This window comes from Ctenopharyngodon idella, chromosome 23 (assembly GCF_019924925.1).
Source record: "Ctenopharyngodon idella isolate HZGC_01 chromosome 23, HZGC01, whole genome shotgun sequence".
NCBI classification, from domain to species: domain Eukaryota; kingdom Metazoa; phylum Chordata; class Actinopteri; order Cypriniformes; family Xenocyprididae; genus Ctenopharyngodon; species Ctenopharyngodon idella.
Window position 1 is genome coordinate 17868073 of NC_067242.1, and position 19728 is coordinate 17887800.

Consider the following 19728-nt stretch of genomic DNA (forward strand, 5'->3'; position numbering starts at 1 on the left):
TTTGCAATACATTAAAGATTTAGTATTATAATATATAATATTAAATGCAATTAATAGAATTAATAATACATAAAATATATTATTAATATATTTATATTTATTATCAATATATTTAAACAAATAAATAAACATGAAAAATATTTAAAAGTTTTGTAATATAAGACTTAATCTGATTTTCATTGTAGGCCTATATATAAATGTATAATGCAATACAATAAACTCTATCTATCTATCTATCTATCTCTTATATAAAATGCAATTAATAAAATGATTATATAAAAATAAATTAATATATTTATATTATCAATATATTTATAAATAAATATTTTAAACATAAATATAATAAATATAAATATTTTAGTAAAAAAACAATAACTATTAATAAAATTATGAAAACATGTATTATGACAACCTTTATAAAGCACTATATAAACAGGCTTCAAGTGAAGCGTTACCTGAGATTCAGTTTTAGTTTGTGAATTCAGTGCAGGCTAACAAATCTTGGAAAGATGTCGCAGCATATGCTCAGGTGGAAATGTACAAAAAAAAAAAAAAAAAAAACCATCTAAAAGTGACATTAAAATGTTAATCCTGCCAACTTTGAAGTCTAACATGAGCAGAAGTTCAGAGGAAGCTCTTCTGACTTTTTGTAGCTGATGAACTAAAGCACCCAGACGTGGGATTCATTCTCTAGACAATAGCAAGAAGTAACAAACAGGAATTTAAAACACTGCACATTTTCACTGAATAAATTAGTTATTTTAAGCCAGGTGCTTTGAGAGTGACTGCCTTCCTTTGAAGACTTTTCTTCCTCCATTTATCAAGTAGCTTGGTTATAAGCCTGCAATCCTAAAACAACACAAACCCAACGGTATTGCATTTATAAACAAACAAAGGTGACTTTTATGTTTTTTTTTTTTTTTTTCAAATAAGTTACGTGAAAAAGGAAGGGAACATTTTCACGGTTGCATGAAACAAAGACGATTTTCTGGGACAATCACTCAGATGTTATGCTTATGAGAGTGAGGAATTGTCACAAAGATCATGTCATGACGAAGCGTAATCTTGTCAGCACAGTTGGTTTATGGCCAAGCGTCAAAGGAAGAGAATTGCATCATATGCCTCATGAATAATGGAATGCGTCTGCAAGACACTGCAGCAATCCTAATGGACACAATGGCTTTGGGCATACTGTTAAAACAACTTCTTTCAGGATAAAAGCATGAGAGGAATCAAGGAAATACATTTTAAACAGTTAAACACCTTTAGAGATTGGTGACACAGGAGGGGGTGGAAGCGCTTGAACAACACAAGAACATTCAAATTCAATTTACACGCCACCTTCAATGCCTGAATAAGATACAGCACTCATGAAAATGTGATAATACACTTTGTGAATGCTTGTAAGGGTCATCTTGCTTTGGATGTCATACAAATGACACTTCTGTTGCCCTTGTTGTCTGTTCTCCCACTTGTCTAAACTTCTAAACAATGTCTTATTAGACTGCATTCTACAATAACTCAGTCAACCTCGCATTTGTACTGCAGTATCTGCAGTTTAAAGGCTATTCTATGGTCAATTACTGACTGACATAAGCTACTGAGAGTTTTGTAATGGGATTTTTCAATAAGTAAAATAAAGCCTGTGGTAAACATAACTTGATGATACTTTGACGTTTTGTTCTAAAATGTACACTGCACACACTCACACCCCAAGCTGTCTTATCTAGTTACTTATTAAAAACGTTTTCAAAAAATGGACATAACTGCGTTTTCGCTACAGGTGTGTGTCATCAAAGAAAAGTTCTGTTTACCACAGGCTTTATTTTACACATAAATCGAAAAAACCCATTATAAAACTCCATAGGAAAATCTCGAAGGAACCAGCAGCGAATTAGTCTTCCGGGTGCTGACGTCATTCCTGCACCACTTGATAAATTAGCAGGGCATTAACTACACAAAAATAGGGCTGTCAATCAATTAAAGATCAATGAGAAAAGTCTTCAAATGAACATTCTATTATTGCAACAAGAAAACTGAAAAGATGTTAAAGGTTTTTTTGCATTAAATAAAAAAAATATCTCATCATAGCAAATTAATGGTATCTATCCTTCCATCATCCATCCATCCATGCTGATAAAAGCCTCTAAATGAATTTAATGAATTAAGACATTAAAACTCATCTTTGATCACCAAAATGACAAATTTAAAAAAATTTTCCTATGAAAAAAAAATTCTTCATACCTTAAAATAGCTTGAATATAACTCTACACCCTTGCATTTAGTACACACGGATCTATGAATATGCTAATTAGCCCCGCCCCCACTCACTCGCATGAGCTCAGAGATCAACTCGGTCAACTTACTGAGGTAAATGCTGCACAATGGTATGGCTTTTTTTACAATGTCGGACACATAACAGTAATTAATATGATTAGCATTTTGCTTGACTATGTTATCAAACAGCTAATAATGTGTTAAGCCATGTTCCCATTCGCCATCTCAGTCTGCCTTCTAAAAATCAGTATCCTTGAAACGCTTTGAACAACTCAGAACGTCAATGGAGAAAGGCATATAGTTCATCATAACATTGTAATATACATCATACACCCACTATATTGATAAATACCCGATTTTATATATCAACAGAGAAATATACCGGGTCATGGTTAATGATATGCTAAAGCCTGCCAGCACGTTGACGTGATTGGTTACAAGGTAGTTTGTGACATCACAAACACCAGCGATTTCAAACCGCGTTTTTGAAATTGTCTTTAGTTCACTGCAGTTTTAAACAGAAATACTCAGCAATGGTGTTGACTTTGAATTTGCACATGGTTTGTCTTAAAGCATATTAAAAACACCATAGACATACAGTATAAACAACATTAAAACTTGATTTTCAACACAGGGGTACTTTAAGACCATTTAAAATTAATAGAGTAGTTTGATAATGATAAAATAATTAATCGAAAAGCAATAAAACACACACACACACACACATATATTTATATATATATATATATATATATATATACACACATACATATATATATATATATATATATATATATATACACATACATATACATACACATATATATATTATATATGTATAATGTTTTTTTTTTTTTTTTTTTTTTTTTTTTTTTTTTTTACAATGGTGCAAGGTTCACGACTCTCTGTAATGACCCACATAACATATACTTACTAAGACACAAGTAAACTGCAAAATCATTTGCTCTTCAGTTCTGAAATAATGCCTCATGATGATGCATCCAGGCCAGTAATTCATTAGTTCCCAGACAGCTAAATTGGTCTGGAAAAGACATCATTATTTGTTCATAGTGTGATTACATTGGCGTTTTCAATGCAGTCTCGGGAGGTGAATCAAAGAAGCTGTTCTGTAAAGATCCCATCAAAGTAAACAGCGTGCAACATCTCTAACCGGAAAACAGGGCGTAATTCAGTGTAGCCGCGAACTCCAGCTAGGAGCAAGACTTGAAAGCTCCGGGCTGAATGCAAATGACTCATTATTTCAACACCAGGCAGATATATTAATATGAAGACTTCAATAAAATGAAGACTTAACCACATGCAGAGCACAATAGGCAATAGTATAACATCCTTGGCCATGAATCTTGAGAATCGACGGCACTTAAACTGCTTTCAGTTTTAAATGTGCTGTGAATATCTAACCTGTGGGTTCAATCACAGCTGCAAGATGATATGATCTGCTTTGCCTAAAATTTTGAATTTAAGAATCACCATCTGTGGCATCGGTCAAACAGGTAATGAACAAAGAATCAGTGAGTCATTACAATCAAAATTAATTTCATCTATAAAATTAATTAATTTTGAACCTAAAAAAAAAAGAGTTTGCGGTGGGGCCTCCAAAAGTAAACAACCAACCATTCTCACTTTTTAGTGAGGCAGCATTACGACGGACGGAGATGCTGGAGGGGGGTAAATCATCTCTGAATGCTCTTTCACTGAAGCCCTGGTGCAGGACAGATAACCTTGTAAATAAACACTTCATAATCCACCAGCGGTGCTTCCTCTTCCTGTCATGAACTTTTGCTACTCGGTCGGTGTTTTATGGGGGACAAATATTGATGAGGCAGACTTTGCTGTCGCTGATTTAATGTCTTTTGGCAGTGGAAGTGAAGTGAAGCCTGTGGCCTCTGTAAATCAAAGAGGGCTGAGTGGTCAACGAGCAAAATGGAAGGTTAGTTTGCCTTTTAAGCTGCCTTCTTCATCCTCAAAAGAGTTGAGAGAAAGAGAATGCGTACAAAACTTTTAATTTAAATCTATAATTTTGTATTTCCTTTTGAAATAGGAAGTTTGAGCAGGATATATTTTTAATAGCCCTTTTCACAGATATAATTTATTTGATACTTGCTGTCTGTTGCAGAAGGCATTTCTCATTCTAGAGAGCATCTGATTGGACAAAAACCAGTGGAGTACAAGATGAGTCATCAATATTTTAGCTCCATTTTCCTAGAAGAGAAAAATGAAATTTTAAATGTGTAAATTACTGTTCAAAAGTTTGGGGTAGGTAAGACTTTTTAATGTTTTTGAAAGAAGTCTCATGCTCACCAATGCTGCATTTATTTGATCGAAAATACAGTAAAAATATTGTGAAATATTACTATTTAGAATAACTTTTTTCTATTTGAATATATTGTAAAATGTAATTTATTACTGGGATGTCAAAGCTGAATTTTCAACATCATTACTGCAGTCTTCAGTGTCACATGATCCTTCAGAAATCATTCTAATATGCTGATTTGCTGCTCAAGAAACAGTTTTTTGTGCTGCTTAATATGTTTGTGGAAACTGTGATACATATTTTCAAGATTACTTGAATAGAAAGTTCAAATGAACAGCATTTATTTGAATATTATATAATATAATAAATGTCTTCACTTTTGATTCAATTAATGCATTCTTGGTGAATAAAAGTAATATTTTCTTTAAAAAAAAAAAAATCTTACTGACCCCAAATTGGTGCTATCAGTAGCATATATTTGCTAGATGTCAATGTTTAAAGTCCCCCGTAGTCAATAATTGTATCCCTTAAAATCATCACCAAAACGCCAAAATGACATATTTAAATGTTTTTTCCTGTGAAAAAAATTCTTCATGCCTTCAAAATAGCTTGAATGTAACTCTACACCCTTGCCTCATTTAATATACATGGTTCAATGAATATGCAAATTAGCCCTGCCTCCACTCACTCACATCAACTTACTGAGGTAAGCACTGCACAATCACGTTGAAGTGATTGGTTACAAGGTAGTTTGTGGTGTCACAGACACCGGCGATTTCAAACCGCAGGTTTGAGCCTGCTTTTTTTCACAGCAGTTTTAAGGAGAAAATACTCAGCAATGGTGTTGACATTTGCACATGGTTTGTCTTAAAGCATATTAAAAACACCACATAGACATGTTTTAATAAACACCATTAAAAACTTGATTTTAATCCACAGGGGGTCTTTAAGAGTACACTAGCACATAGACGGCCTCAAAGCTACAACAGATATGGTATAAAATCATTTAAAACCACAAAATCAAGCCCATCAAGTGATCAAAACTCTGTTCATTGACCAAAACGCTCTAAAAGATTAAAAAAGAGCTCTGCCAAAACTCTATTGCTGTGTTGCAAAACAAACTGTCAAGTAAAGCAGGCCCTTTCACACTTTTCAGTACAGAAGGAAGAATAATAGTGATTTCACATACCACAATATGTGGAAAAAAGGTTTCTGGACAGGAGAAAAAAAATTGGCATACTAGAGTGTGTGATTTCTGTGGCACTGTCAATTCTTCAACACACCAAGCTTTTATCAAAACAGGAAGTTTGAAGCATTTCCTTCAATAAACACCAGTGTTACATGAGGCTGGAGAGCAACAGCTTACAAAAGGTGACTAAGGCTTCAACAGATCCAGTTTGGTTTTCAAATTCAAACTTTAAGACTGACTGTCCACACTGTCATTTTGCAAGTGATGAAATTTGTTTTTGACAGTGTAGTCAATGTCAGGTGTGAGGAATATCACTGATGATGTCAGCAGAATGCCAAGAGACTTTCTCGTACAGCAACTAAGAGTGTAAGTGTGGAAGTTTTGCCTCTGCTCATGTCTACAGTAGCATGACATCTTACCATGGTGCTGAACTAATAAGGTGCATGAGACAACATAAGTGACATTTTACACACAAATTCATATCCAAAACTGCTGACTCATTTACGTACTCGTTTACATTCACTACATAGTGAATATCATCTATATGATGAAAAAGTGAATGAAAATTATAAATTATAAATTATAAATGAAAAAAAAAAAAAGGTTAAAAATAAGATTGATGTGGTTTGGATTGGGTTTGTAAACTTTGGATTTCATGTGTTTTTTGTGGTTCACTCTTCAGAAAAAAAACTAAACAGATTTGAGTTGGGCATCAAAAATTTTTTCCATCTCGTACCAATTGTCTGAGGGAAAGTTCTGGCTTAACATACACTACTAGGGCTGCACGATTTATAGCACGATACGAAAAATAACATTGAACTTAAACGTGATTATCACTTAAACGCAAATTCTTAGAGCGATTATGAAATCGCAAAGGCTGCGATTTTTTTTTATGTGCAGCTTGTCAATAAAGTATGGCTCCAAATGCTACTCCATCTGAAAGCACTGAGAGTTTGAGTCGCTTATACTGTACATTTGAAAAAGCAACGCATCAAACATCTTTCATGAGAAGTATTTAACATCTTGTCCAACAAAAGACAACATTTAATAACATGTTTTTACTCCAAACTCACATCATAACGACGGTTGAGCATCCTTCTGTGAGATGAAGTGGCTTCTTGCACAGAATAAGGCAGTCGTGTGTTTATTAGTCATGTTTAATCAATCAAAGCGTTTCAATCTTGTTTATTCAGCTACAGCGATATGACAAGTGTTAACTTGTCATATCGCAGGGCATATTTGGAGTTTCTGCGCAACAGCGCCCTCTGGCTTTCAGATGGAGAAGCATTTACTACTGATCACAGAGCTATACAGCTCTGACAAGCTGCGCATAAAATAATCGCAGCCTTTGCCAAATCGCGAGCGGTTTAATCGCGATAAATCATGCAGCCCTATACACAACAATTCAAAACCTCATTTTTTAAGATTTTTTTATTTAATACTTTTATTTAGAAAGGATAGATTAAATTCATCGAAAGTGACCGAAAAGACATTTACATTGTAACCAAAAAATATGTAATGTTACAAATAAATTAAAAAAAATTCTATTCATCAAAGAATCCTGAAAAAAATGTATCCGTTTCCCCTAAAATACTACACAGCACAACTGTTATAATAATAATAATAAATGTTTCTTGATCACCAAATGACATTGAAGACTGGAGCAATGATGCTGAAAATTCAGCTTTGCCCTCACAGGAATCACATTTTAAAATATATGCAAATAGAAATCAGTTATTTCAAACTGCAATAATATTTCAAAATATTAATGTTTTTACTGTATTATTGATCAAATAAATGCAGCTTCGGTGATCAAAAGAAATCTTACCAACCAAAACTTTCAGTTACCCCTCACTGCAGAACACACGAGATCCAGGGGGCGGAGACGGGTAGGTTAAGGGATATGTATAGTGGGAGGAGTTTAATCTAGATCCAACTCAACCCCCTGGATCTACAGTGAGGACCATCTCGAAACTTTTGAACGGTACAAAATAGAAATAGACCAGAGTAGTTGTCATGTTTATTTTGATGCTAACAAAAACACGGCTGTGAATAACAGAAGTACAACAGGATAAATGATGGACACACAGGTAACAAACTACAACACAATGAACAAACTGTATTCCATTCCTCACAGCCTTGTTTTCGCTAGTTTCGAATTAAGTTTGGCAGCTACTCTGAAGTCTAAGCCTATAGCATGCATCTACTAATCCACTGGTAAGTTACTTCTGCACAAAGCATTTCCAGTTCTAAATTCATTACTAACAACTAGACTAAGAAAGAAGTGAACTTTTGAAGGCAGTTTTGAAAAGAGTCCAAAAATGTGTTGGTATCTGCAAATAGCGGTCTTTGATCACCCAGTCCTATAGGGAGCTGCTGGTGCCACAGGCCCATAGGGCTGCACTTCTAAGGCTCACTGGAGGAGGAGCGGAGCTCCCTGCCATGGTCCCTCAAGGAAAACCATCTGGATATGATTTCCATGCTCCCAGCAACGCACTCTTTACCCACCTGCTTTGCCTTCAGAGCAAAGCTGAATGAAAAATGCACAGCATCTCTGATGCAAGGGCAGAGGAATTACATGATCAAGAGTTTTTAAATGAGATCAACTTATGAAAGGGGAAAAAAAGCTAGTGCAACATAGTTGACAAACTCTCGCCCGCATAAAAACAAAGTGCCAACCATCTTAAGAGAATCGTCTACATCAAATGAAAAACAAATAAAAAGCAATTTCTTGACTTATTTTACTGATGAACAGCTTGAGAGCCTGAAAATTCATTAAAAACTGGGGCAATCAAATGAATGCACAATTAATTATGAAAACATAGTGCAATAGGAAAATTAATGCAATTAATTATGCCCCCCTAAACCTTTGTTAAAAATGTTGTTCAATAATTTATGTTCAGAAATGTTTTTCAATTATTTAGTCATCTGCCTTAGTAATGTAATGTCTGATGTAATGAATAATCTTCAGTTAAGGAAGTTTCACAGCAAAAATACATTAATAAATACGATTAATTAATTAGAATTTCATGAAATGAAATGAATTAGATTACGTTTTTAATTGACTGACAGCTCTAAATGCATTCCTATTTGCATACTTATGCTATGCCAGTTTACAGTATAAATAGTGTGAATAGTGTGTTCACAACAGTGTTAATTTAATATTTTTATATACCATTAAATTTATTAATTTTTTGAATGTATATATAGCTTTTATTTTATATTTTCAGTTTTCATTTTAATTTTAGTTTAAGTTTTAGTAAATATGTTACAGGTTTGTCATTTTTATTTAGTGTTTTATTTTTTTTTATATTTCTATTCAGCTTTAACTTATATATTTTTTCAGTTTTAGTTGTAGTAATTTTAGTGATTCAGCTTATTTTCTAATTTACGTTTAAGTTTTGCAAGTTATTTTAAGATCTAATATTTATATAGATTGATGTCAATTAACGAAAACCATTTTAATAGTTATAGTTAACAATATCAACATTGGGTCACACTGACAATTTCAACAAGAGGGAACATAGTGCATAGTATAAGTGTGTAGTATTCAGGACACAACTTATAACTAGTCATGATCTACAATTCAAAACAAGAGCTATAATTCAGGCTGCAACTGAAAATTGTTTGGGATCAACAAATGAAGGTACTTGAAAGCACACAGCACTATAAAGACAAACAGAAAAATAAATGTTATGCAATCATACCTCATCCAGCAGGGGATCAAAAAGATGACTAATGCATTATGGGTTATACGGGGCTTTATAGCACAAAGTGCCTCTATATATCACCAATTAGGCCTGTCTGACCTTATCCAGAGAGTTCTGCGCCAGGTATGTCACCATTCTCTACTTCACAAGCAAACCAGACAAGCACAGACAAGCATCTAATCAAAAGCCCAATGTGTGATATTCATCACAAAATCAATACCTTTACTCCACAGCACATGGAAGTACCGCTCATCCACCGACTGATTTAGGATAACCAAGCAAATCCTCTGTTTTCCTGGTGAAAGAACAGAAAAGTCAACATTAATGGGCAGAAATTTTTCAGCAGCATCCTGTGGTTATGATATAGTCTCAGTCCCTCCATTTACAGTGTGCAACTGAGAAAAACACATTGTAATATTTAGCTTCATCTGGTGAGATTCAGCTCTAAATAGAAGCAGCTAATGAAAACAGAAAGAGTAATAACTGTGATAATACAGGCTAATGCCTTTGGTAATTGTCTAAACACAAACTCTGATGCATTTTCGCAACTGCTAGATGTGCTTTATGTGTAGCAATTTAAAGCAAACTGTGTAATATTAACAGATCAATTTCATCTAATTTTACAGATATTTTATAACACCTAAAATATAAAAAAAAAATCACTTGATACTGCAGAAAATCAATTATAGTCAGTAAAGGACATAGATTTTTTGAATAGTAGTATTTATTTATATATTTAAATGAATGATTTAAAAAAAACAAAACAAATTACAGTAATGAAAATGGGGAAGGTGTATTATGAAAAAAATTCTTAAACAATCTTTCGTCTTTTACTTCATTTTTTTTTGTAGTAAAATATAATTTCTTATTTCTTTTTTGTTGAAGGCACTTTCTGATCTGAGACTATACAGTCTGAAACACTATATAGAAGTAAACAAAATTAGCTTACCCTATAATTTTGAAAATTATAATTTTCGTTTTTAATATTTCAAGATAGTGTTCTGTAAAGCATCCCACTGCTGCAAACAATCCAAAAATGCATGGGTTCACACATTTAATTGCGATACATTCCAGAGCCAAGCTGCTCACACATTTGTAATTATAGTTATTCTAACATGAAGCAAATCAAACGTTTCTCCATACAGCACGATACTACAATTGAAGTCTCTACATGGATAAATGCTGGCAGGATTAAGGACATACATCAGCATTAGAGCACTGTTTTTTTTAGTTGTTAAAAAAAGAATCACCAACATCACAGGATGAGAAAACATGACAAGTAGAGTACAAAGTGTATGTGTCAAAACTGTCTCAGAATAAATCACAAGTATCCTGATGCGGGCGTGAACAGAACACATCTTGCGGAACAGACTGGGAAAATATCAAGGTCCTGAGGTGCGAAAACATTGTATAAATTAATGAGAGCTATCGCAACACCCTTGACAGTGGCGAAAGGTAGACAACTCAAGAAGAAACAACATCTGTATTTTGCAACGGTTATACAAAATCATTTTTTTCACATTTCAGTCACAGAAGTCCTCTTCCTGTAAATTACATTTTTGACAGCACACACTTTTACTAGGGCACCAAGGACGTTTTCCACATTTGAATATTCTTCTCTGGGAATTATCAATTGAAATACACAGAAATTATCATATACCAAATTAGCTGAGAGCTTGCTGTTCATTAGGATACAACAAATTTGCAATTCAACACATAAACAAGCTGGGTTTGATTAGTTCACAAATTGGAATGAATAGGACATGAAACGCAATTTCTTATTCTAAACAGAGTTCAATTAAATATAAATTTATTGAATATGTATGAATCGAAGGATCATAAGCACAGCATGAGAATTGAGAATGGCGTATTTTTGGACTAGGTCAAAAATCTGGGCCATGTCTTCATTCTTCATTTCACTGAAGGGCTATATAGAACATTTCAGAGAAGTGTAAGGTCACATGAGTCTATTTATTCCAGGGTATTTCTGTTCTCTTGAGTCTTTTGTCTTAAAATCTCTTGAGTATGTGAACCTTCTGGGAAAACGGTGTGAAAATTAAGTACAGCAAGTACACTAAAAACAGTTCTTTACAGGAGAGGAAAGCTCTGTAGGAGCAAGAGTAAACAACTTTTAAGTTGAGATTAAGATAAAAAAAAATTGTATTTCATGATCACAAAAAAATAAGACAGATATACTGTACAGTATATGCTTATGCTTATTAGGCAAGTCGATATTCTGATCATATTTGGAAAACAATTTACAGAAAAACAGGTAGAGAAGAAAAGAGGCATGTTAACTGCAAAAGACTAGGATTAGTTCACTTTAACGTCTGCCGGAAGCTAGTTATTTTACTTTATAATGTGTTAAATATGGATATTTTTCTTACACAAATGCATCGCTTCACTTCAGAAGGCCTTTATTAACCCCCCGGAGTCACGTGGAGTACGTTTATGATGGATGGATGTACTTTTTCAAGCTTCAAACAGGTGGTTTCTGTGCACTGCCATTATAAAGCTTTGGAGCATCAGGGTCATTATTAATATAACTTCGATTGTGTTCATCTGAAAGAAGAAAGTCATATACACCTAGGATAGCTTGAGGGTGAGTAAATCATGGGGTAATTTTCATTTGAAAGTGAACTAATCCTTTAAAGAGTTTCTGGTGGTTTCACACTTAATTATTTGCCTTAATTCTTAGTCTCCAGTGCCACCATTTTCCAAAACTCCAAACTACCTGGAGTCTCCAGAAGTACAAGGTGTCAGGTTCTCAGAGACTTTTCTAAGGCAAGGAATCCTGAAACATGACACCCACTTAATAAGAACCACAAGCTGAAGTGTCATGAAATAGATGAAGACTGATTTTAAAAAAGTTTTATGGACAGATAGGTTGAGAGTGACTCTTGAGGTACCAGCACCAGTTCAAGTCAGACAACAGCGGCGGTGGCGAGGGAGTCTTGGTGTGAGCTGTTACTAACAATGAGCAAGACGGACCTTTCAGGGTAGGAGATGGACTTAAAATGAACTCCCAAAACTTACTGTCAGATTCTGAAAGATAAATGTTTAAAACAGTGGTACAAGAGGAAGTGGTGCTGGTCCCTCAAGAGTCACTTTCAACCTACCTGTCTTTAAATCCTTTTAAAAAAAAAATCAGTCTTCATGTATTTCACAACACTTCAGCTTGTGATTCTTATTAAGTGGGGATTTCAGGGTTATTCAGAATTTTACCTTAGCAAAGAGAGTCTGACACCATGTACTTCTGGAGACTCCAAGTAGGTCGCAGTTCAGGAAAATAGTGGCACTGGAGACTAAAGGGTTCCTGATGGTTTCACACCTAATTCTTTACCTTAAAGGATTAGTTCACTTCAGAATTAAAATGTCCTGATAATTGATTCACCCCCATGTCATCCAAGATGTTTATGTCTTTCTTTCTTCAGTCGAAAAGAAAAGAAAGGTTTTTGAGGAAAACATTCCAGGATTTTTCTCCATATAGTGGACTTCAACGGCTGCAAACAGGTTGAAGGTCCAAATTACAGTTTAAATGCAGTTTCAAAGAGCTCTACACAATCCCAGACGAGGATTAAGGGTCTTATCTAATCAAACGTGTTTTAAGAATTCTCACATTGCAGCACTTTTTCAAGGCCTTTTATGTCTTGTTAAACAGCATTGTTTGCGGTTAGCAGTATAAGATGTAGGTTTTGTGGTGAAATACGGCGCAAAGTTGTACAAACATTTAGTAAATTCGACCGTGAACCTTCTTCACCACCTTACCGGCAAAAATGTGTAGGGAAGATAACAGCAGGACAAAAGTTGATGTTAGTCGTTGAGAATGCATTCATTACTATAATGACCACAGGAGGTCTCAGACACATTGAAAAAGCATGGCTGCAATTCTTGGCCATTCATTAGAGTCTGATTACTTGCTTTCTGGTCATGTATTTATGGTGCACCTACCCAGACAGGGATATAATAAAAAAAATTCCACCAGAACACATCTATTATTTTGCTGTAGATTGCTCTCAGATTAAATGGGGCTGTTTTGTCCAGTTAATGCATGGGGGGCTGTTATCCATTTCTGCAAAAAGTTAACTTGACTGTTGGGATCATTAGCTGATTGCCAAATTGCTTCTACAATCTTGTTAAAAAGCAAAAAACTAAGTCACATCCAGCATTGTCTGGAAATACTTGGACTTGGAAATAAAGAAATGTGTTAAAGGGTTAGTTCACCCAAAAATAAAAATTCTGTCATTAATTACTCACCCTCATGTCATTCAGCACCCTTAAGACCTTCGTTCATTTTTGGAACACAAATTAAGATATTTTTCATAAAATCCGATGGCTCAGTGAGGCCTGCATTGACAGCAAGATCATTTACACTTTTAAATGCCCAGAAAGCTACTAAAGACGTATTTAAAACAGTTCATGTGACTACAGTGGTTCAACCTTAATGTTATGAAGCGACGAGAATACTTTTTGTGTGCCAAAAAAACAAAATAACAACTTTATTCAACAATATCTAGTGATGGGCGATTTTAAAACACTGCTTCATGAAGCTTTACGAATCTTTTGTTTCGAATCAGTGGTTCGGAGCGTGTATCAAACTGCCAAAGTCCCCAGTGGTGAACCATTGAAATTTCGTCATTGAATCACGTAACGAAGCCTCGTTTACTGAAATCACAAGTTTGATACGTGCTCCGAAACACTGATTTGAAACAAAAGATTCGTAAAGCTTCGAAGCTTAATGAAGCAGTGTTTTGAAATTACCCATCACTACATATAGTTGAATAAAGTCGTTATTTAGTTTTTTTGGCACACAAAAATTATTCTCGTCACTTTATAACATTAAGGTTGAACCACTGTAGTCACATGAACTGTTTTAAATATGTTTTTAGTACCTTTCTGGGCATTGAAAGTATTAATTGTCTTGCTGGCAATGGAGACCTCACTGAGCCATCAGATTTTATGAAAAATATCTTAATTTGTGTTCCAAAGATGAACGAAGGTCTTACGGGTGTGGAACGACATGAGGGTGAGTAATCAATGACCGAATTTTAATTTTTGATTGAACTAACCCTTTAATTTGGCTTGTTTTAATAATTCCTGATTTTTGCTCAAGTAAACAGCACAGTTTTAGGTTAATCTATTCACAGAACCAATAATAAATGTACAGATCTAATAAAAACACACCCAGAAATCCACATTGTGTGATAAAATATGCAAAACAGACATTTGGCATCATCAATATGCTCATGTTGGAGTAGTCTCATCTGTGCAAACCAAATAAATGATTAAAAAACGATTACACCTGAATAAACACTGTGGAGAAGCATATGAAAAGCAGAAATGATGGACATAGGAAACCATTTCATTCCTTTGAAAATCTTATTCTCAGCCACAGTGAATAAAAAGATTTTCATTAAAATTCAGTTATAACGTGTAAGACATAGCACATTATAATAACTGTGAACATGCAAAGAGGCAAATTTAAAGCCTTTGTAAAATGTAGTCCTGCGCTGAACTTCTGTGATGTATTTATTAACTATGTTTATGTTCTTCTAGACAAAGTGTAAATGCATGCATGGCAAGAATAAATACATTCAGACATTTAAATTGGTTTCAAATGAATAAATACCTGAAGGCAAAAGGCAATCTAATGGAGCGAATTCATCCATGGTCGTGTTTATAATAAGCTGGATTCATCAACTGAAGAAGAAAACAAATAAAAACATATTAAGAGACAACAACAAAAAGGCCTTCGTTTTTGCAGAATGAATATCTGACAAATTAGATGTTCTAATCAAAACTTTCTAATATGACAGATAAAGTAATACACTGAAATCTAAAACACAATAGATCATTTAAAGTGTCTAATATACAAGATAAAAACATGGAAGAAATGTTCAGTGCTCACCTTCTTTCACAGTCTTGTCTATATGAACTCTCTGCCCTGTGAATACTAAATTGTCCTATCTAATTTACCTATGCTCTACTCCTGTAATATGTTACTAGGTTAACTCAGGGTAGTCTCACATAGCCAGATTACTGTTCCACACCACAGATTATTCTGCTCAGGAACCACCCACATAGAGAAGAGAAGACAACAGCACACATTCGCATATGTGATATTGCTCAATAAACAAAAGCTAACAACCTTTTAGACACAATATTGGAAGTTACTTTTGTATTTTTGCTTATTATAATTGCAAATAAATATAAAACAGCCATTGCATGCCTCTTATAGCAACACTAGGAGTGTTTAATTCGTCAATGAATGAGTGTTTTTGAATAAATCCCTTGAGTGAATAATTCAATGATAATAATAATAGCAGCTAGCCTATTTTAATAACTTCAGAATAGAACCCTTGTAAAATTTGCAATGAATGTGCAATGTAAGTATTTCAAATCTTAAAAGTATATTTTTAAAAAACCTGCTTGCAGATAATATAATATTACTGAAATAAAAGGCCAAGTTAAAAAGAGTGTACTCTTCTATAACTGTTTCATAACACATTTAAATACACTCGCACATTGAAATGCATGTTGTAATAATGTCCAATTAAAAGTTTTACCTTAAAAGTACATTGTTTTAATTATCTTCCATCATGCTTTAAAGAAGCTCACTTATTTTGCTGTTGATTAACATACTAAAGCACATGTAAGGTATTACAATTATAACTGTAGTATGTTGTTAACATTACATTTCAAGTTATATCTTAAATGTAATTACAACTTCATTATTACAAATGTGCAACTAAATATATTTAAATAATACATGACTTATAAGTTTCATTAGAAATTACATTAAAGTATATTTAGTTTACCATGAATGGTATATTTAGCACAGGGTTGTATTTTAACCATATTTCAAAGAGAATATAGGTTATGTAATTACATATGTTTTTAATTGAATTGAAATTAACATGACTGTTTGACTTGACTTAAATATATTCATTCCATAATAAGTACTGTTTCTAAAAGTATATGTTAAAGAGCATTCATTTTTCACAGTGACAGCCAAAGTTTTGAACAACACCTCATTTAAATGATAAACTGAAAAGTTTCAAGCTTCACTACCAGAAAGAGAATTTCATTGATTGTTGTATGCTGTTCTGAGGCAGATATCTTATCCTGGATGATTATGAAAGCACTGGTTGAGAGGACACCACTCTGAGCTTTATATACAAGATAAATATATAATTATTTACTCAACACACAGTGCAAAATGTCATTACTTGGATCAATCCTGCTGAGAGTAACAGATCAATATGGGTAGAGAGGTGCATCCCTAACACTCTGCCAAAATGGATCAACATAGCAACTAAAAGGGGCTAATCCAACCTGACACCCACAAAACTATTGATGAAAGTTGAGTGCTGTCAAAAAGACACTGCACCAGAAACTCAAGAAACTCAAACTCAAGCAGGTGGGCCTTAAAGGAGCAGTGCACCCAAAAATGAAAACTCATCATTTATTGTATTATTCTGTCATTATAAATTTACCTTCATGTCAAATCAAACCCGTATGACTATCTTTCTTTAGTGGAACAAGTGGTCATTTTTTACCAGCTTCAAAAAAGGATGCAAAATCCCCATAAATGTACCCTAAAATTGGTTCATTTCATTCATTCATTTAATTGTTTTGAAGTCATGTGAAGACAGTTTTGTGTGAAGATTTTAAAGGAATAGTTCACCCAAAAATGAAAATTAGTCCATAATTTACTCACCCTCAAGCCATCCTTGGTGTATATGACTTTCTTCTTTTAGCCAAACACAGTTTGAGTTATATTAAATAAAATCCTGGCCCTTCCCAGCATTGTAATAGCATTGAATAATGCACGAGTTATTGAAGTTCCAAAAAGCGCATCCATCCATCATGAAAGTAATCCATACGACTCCAGTGGGTTAATAAATGCCTTCTGAAGTAAAGCGGTGGGTTTTTGTAAGAAAAATATCTATATTTAAACCTTTATAAACTATAAACACTGGCTTCCAGCAATGGCCGTACGTGCGTTTACGAGAGAGTTGAGTTCCAGCGGAAGGGTATGACGTGAAACGTATGACGTGGGTGTAGCATAAGCTTAGGTGAGAATTGACGAAAATGGAAGTGCAGAGGATAGAGCAAAACAAAACAGAGGTCACGAATTATAAGTCTCAAATGAGAAATTTTAAAGAAAAATGTTGGAGGATTTCGATATAACAGAAGAGGAACTACATCCTACGTCACACATCGGGTCAGAGGTCACCCTTCCGCCGGAACTTGACTCTCTTATGAACACGCATACAGCCGTTGCCGGAAGCCAGTGATTATAGTTTATAAAGTTTTAAATATGGATATTTTTCTTACAAAAACCCATCGCTTTGCTTCAGAAGGCATTTATTAACCCACTGGAGTTGTATGGATTACTTTTATGATGGATGGATCTGCTTTTTGGAGGTTCAAAAACTCAGACACTATTCAGTGCCATTACAAAGCTGGGAATATAACGCTGATTGTGTTCGGATGAAAGAAGAAAGCCGTATACACCTAGGATGGCTTGAGGGTGAGTAAATTATGGGATGATTTTCATTTTGGGGTTAACTATTCCTTTAAATGTTGTTCTCAATAGATGTTTACATGTATGGAAATATTTATAATTGAATGACTGCCTCAATTGGACTGAAAAGCCTTGATATAAACACCTCAATCAATCAAAATTCAAATGAAATTTTGATCGGATTGAAAGGGGAGGTGTAAGCCTGACATAATATGACCAACAGGCAAAAATTAGGCATGAATCAGACTATTTTCTCTATCGGACTAAAAAATACTTTACAACCAGGCACACAGGCATGGAAAAGAGTGACCAGCCCAATCCTTTAAAATTTCTCCATTTGTGTTCCAGAGAATAAATTCACACATGTGCGTTTGTTGTGTAAGTTGCTTTTGAGAATTTGCAATTACTATAATTACTATCATTAAATTGTTGAAACATTCATCAGCTTGAAAAGGTGATTCTGGGGGTAAACACCTCACAATTATCTTCATCACAACACAGTAAAAGACAAGGGTTGAGGGAGCTTTTTTTTTTTTTTTTTTACTTCAAAAGAAAAGACTGCCAGTAGTTAAAAAAAAAACAGCCTTGTCAATGGCTAAAGTAAGTTCTTTCTTTCCTCCATTGTGTCTTTAATTAATTTGGCCCTTGTTGTGTAGTTTTTTCCCTCTGGGTGTTTTTGTAATTAGTTCTATTGACTGAAATTTCAAGGCTCTCTGACTTAGTCTGGGGAAATTCTCTGCTTGACATCAGTTGTTTTTGTACTTTAAAGAAGAGCCAGAGTTCATTCTAAGGTTGAGTGCCCAAATAATTTAGTTTACAAACTTTAATAACTCCCCCATTATGTGCACAACTAAATCACACAAGTGCTTCTTCAGACACAGAATGTATTTTTAATGAAAGTCAAATATCATTATCTACAGCTTTCAGCTCTGGCACGATTTCACTCAAATCTTTAGCAAAGCTCACTACTTAAACTTTTGCAGGCCGAGTTTCACACTCTAGTCTCTCAAAGTAAACCTCAAGAGATATTGTAAAGAAATGATTACATCACGACAATTAATGCATACAGTGTATGAACTATGAGAAATAATCCGTCCATAAATGTGATGGAGAAGATAAATATGCCATCAAAATGTACAGAGAACCCACAGCGACTAGCACTTACTGAACACTTACTGAACATTTGGCTTTTTAATAAAACCTAGACAGCTGACTTCCTAAACAGCAGACGTTTGCGCGTTCAGTGTTTGACTAGAAAAGATTTTTGGAGGCATCAAATGCGAATAAAATCGCTGTCTAGGTAGTCAGTTCGCTAGGTTAACAGATAGAGCATGTATCTCTAGTGTACTCACTCTGTGACTGGATCTCCAGCAGCATGTGTCCAGATCACATTTGTGCACAATCAACGAGTGCCGAAGACAAGCGCTTGAGCTCCAGAATATTGTGTGACGTTTGTCAAAGCGACATCTAGAGGTGGATTATAGCCTACACCTACAGGGATTCCATTGATAGATAGATAGATAGATAGATATGTAAAAAATAAATAAATACACAATTAAATAAGAGGTACATAAGTTATTAAATAAGTAAATAAATAAAGAACAAGAAAAGATTTAAATAAATAAACAAAAATGTGCAAAAATAAATAAATACACAATTAAACAAAGGGATATATATATATATATATATATATATATATATATATATATATATATATATATATATATTAAATTACAAATAAAAAAAA

At 34.0% G+C, this 19728-nt stretch overlaps 1 protein-coding gene across 1 annotated transcript in view; it reads right to left on the minus strand.

Annotated features, from left to right (window-relative positions):
• tpk1 (thiamin pyrophosphokinase 1) overlaps positions 1-19428 on the minus strand; it is a 73573-nt gene extending 54145 nt beyond the window's left edge. The window contains exons 1-3 of the mRNA XM_051881788.1: positions 19334-19428; positions 15081-15151; positions 9672-9746 (exon numbers count right to left, since the gene is read on the minus strand). Of these exons, the coding sequence (XP_051737748.1) occupies positions 9672-9746; positions 15081-15120 (115 nt within the window). The 5' untranslated portion in view covers positions 15121-15151; positions 19334-19428. The remainder of the gene's footprint in view (positions 1-9671; positions 9747-15080; positions 15152-19333) is intronic.
• Positions 19429-19728: the final 300 nt, after the last annotated feature.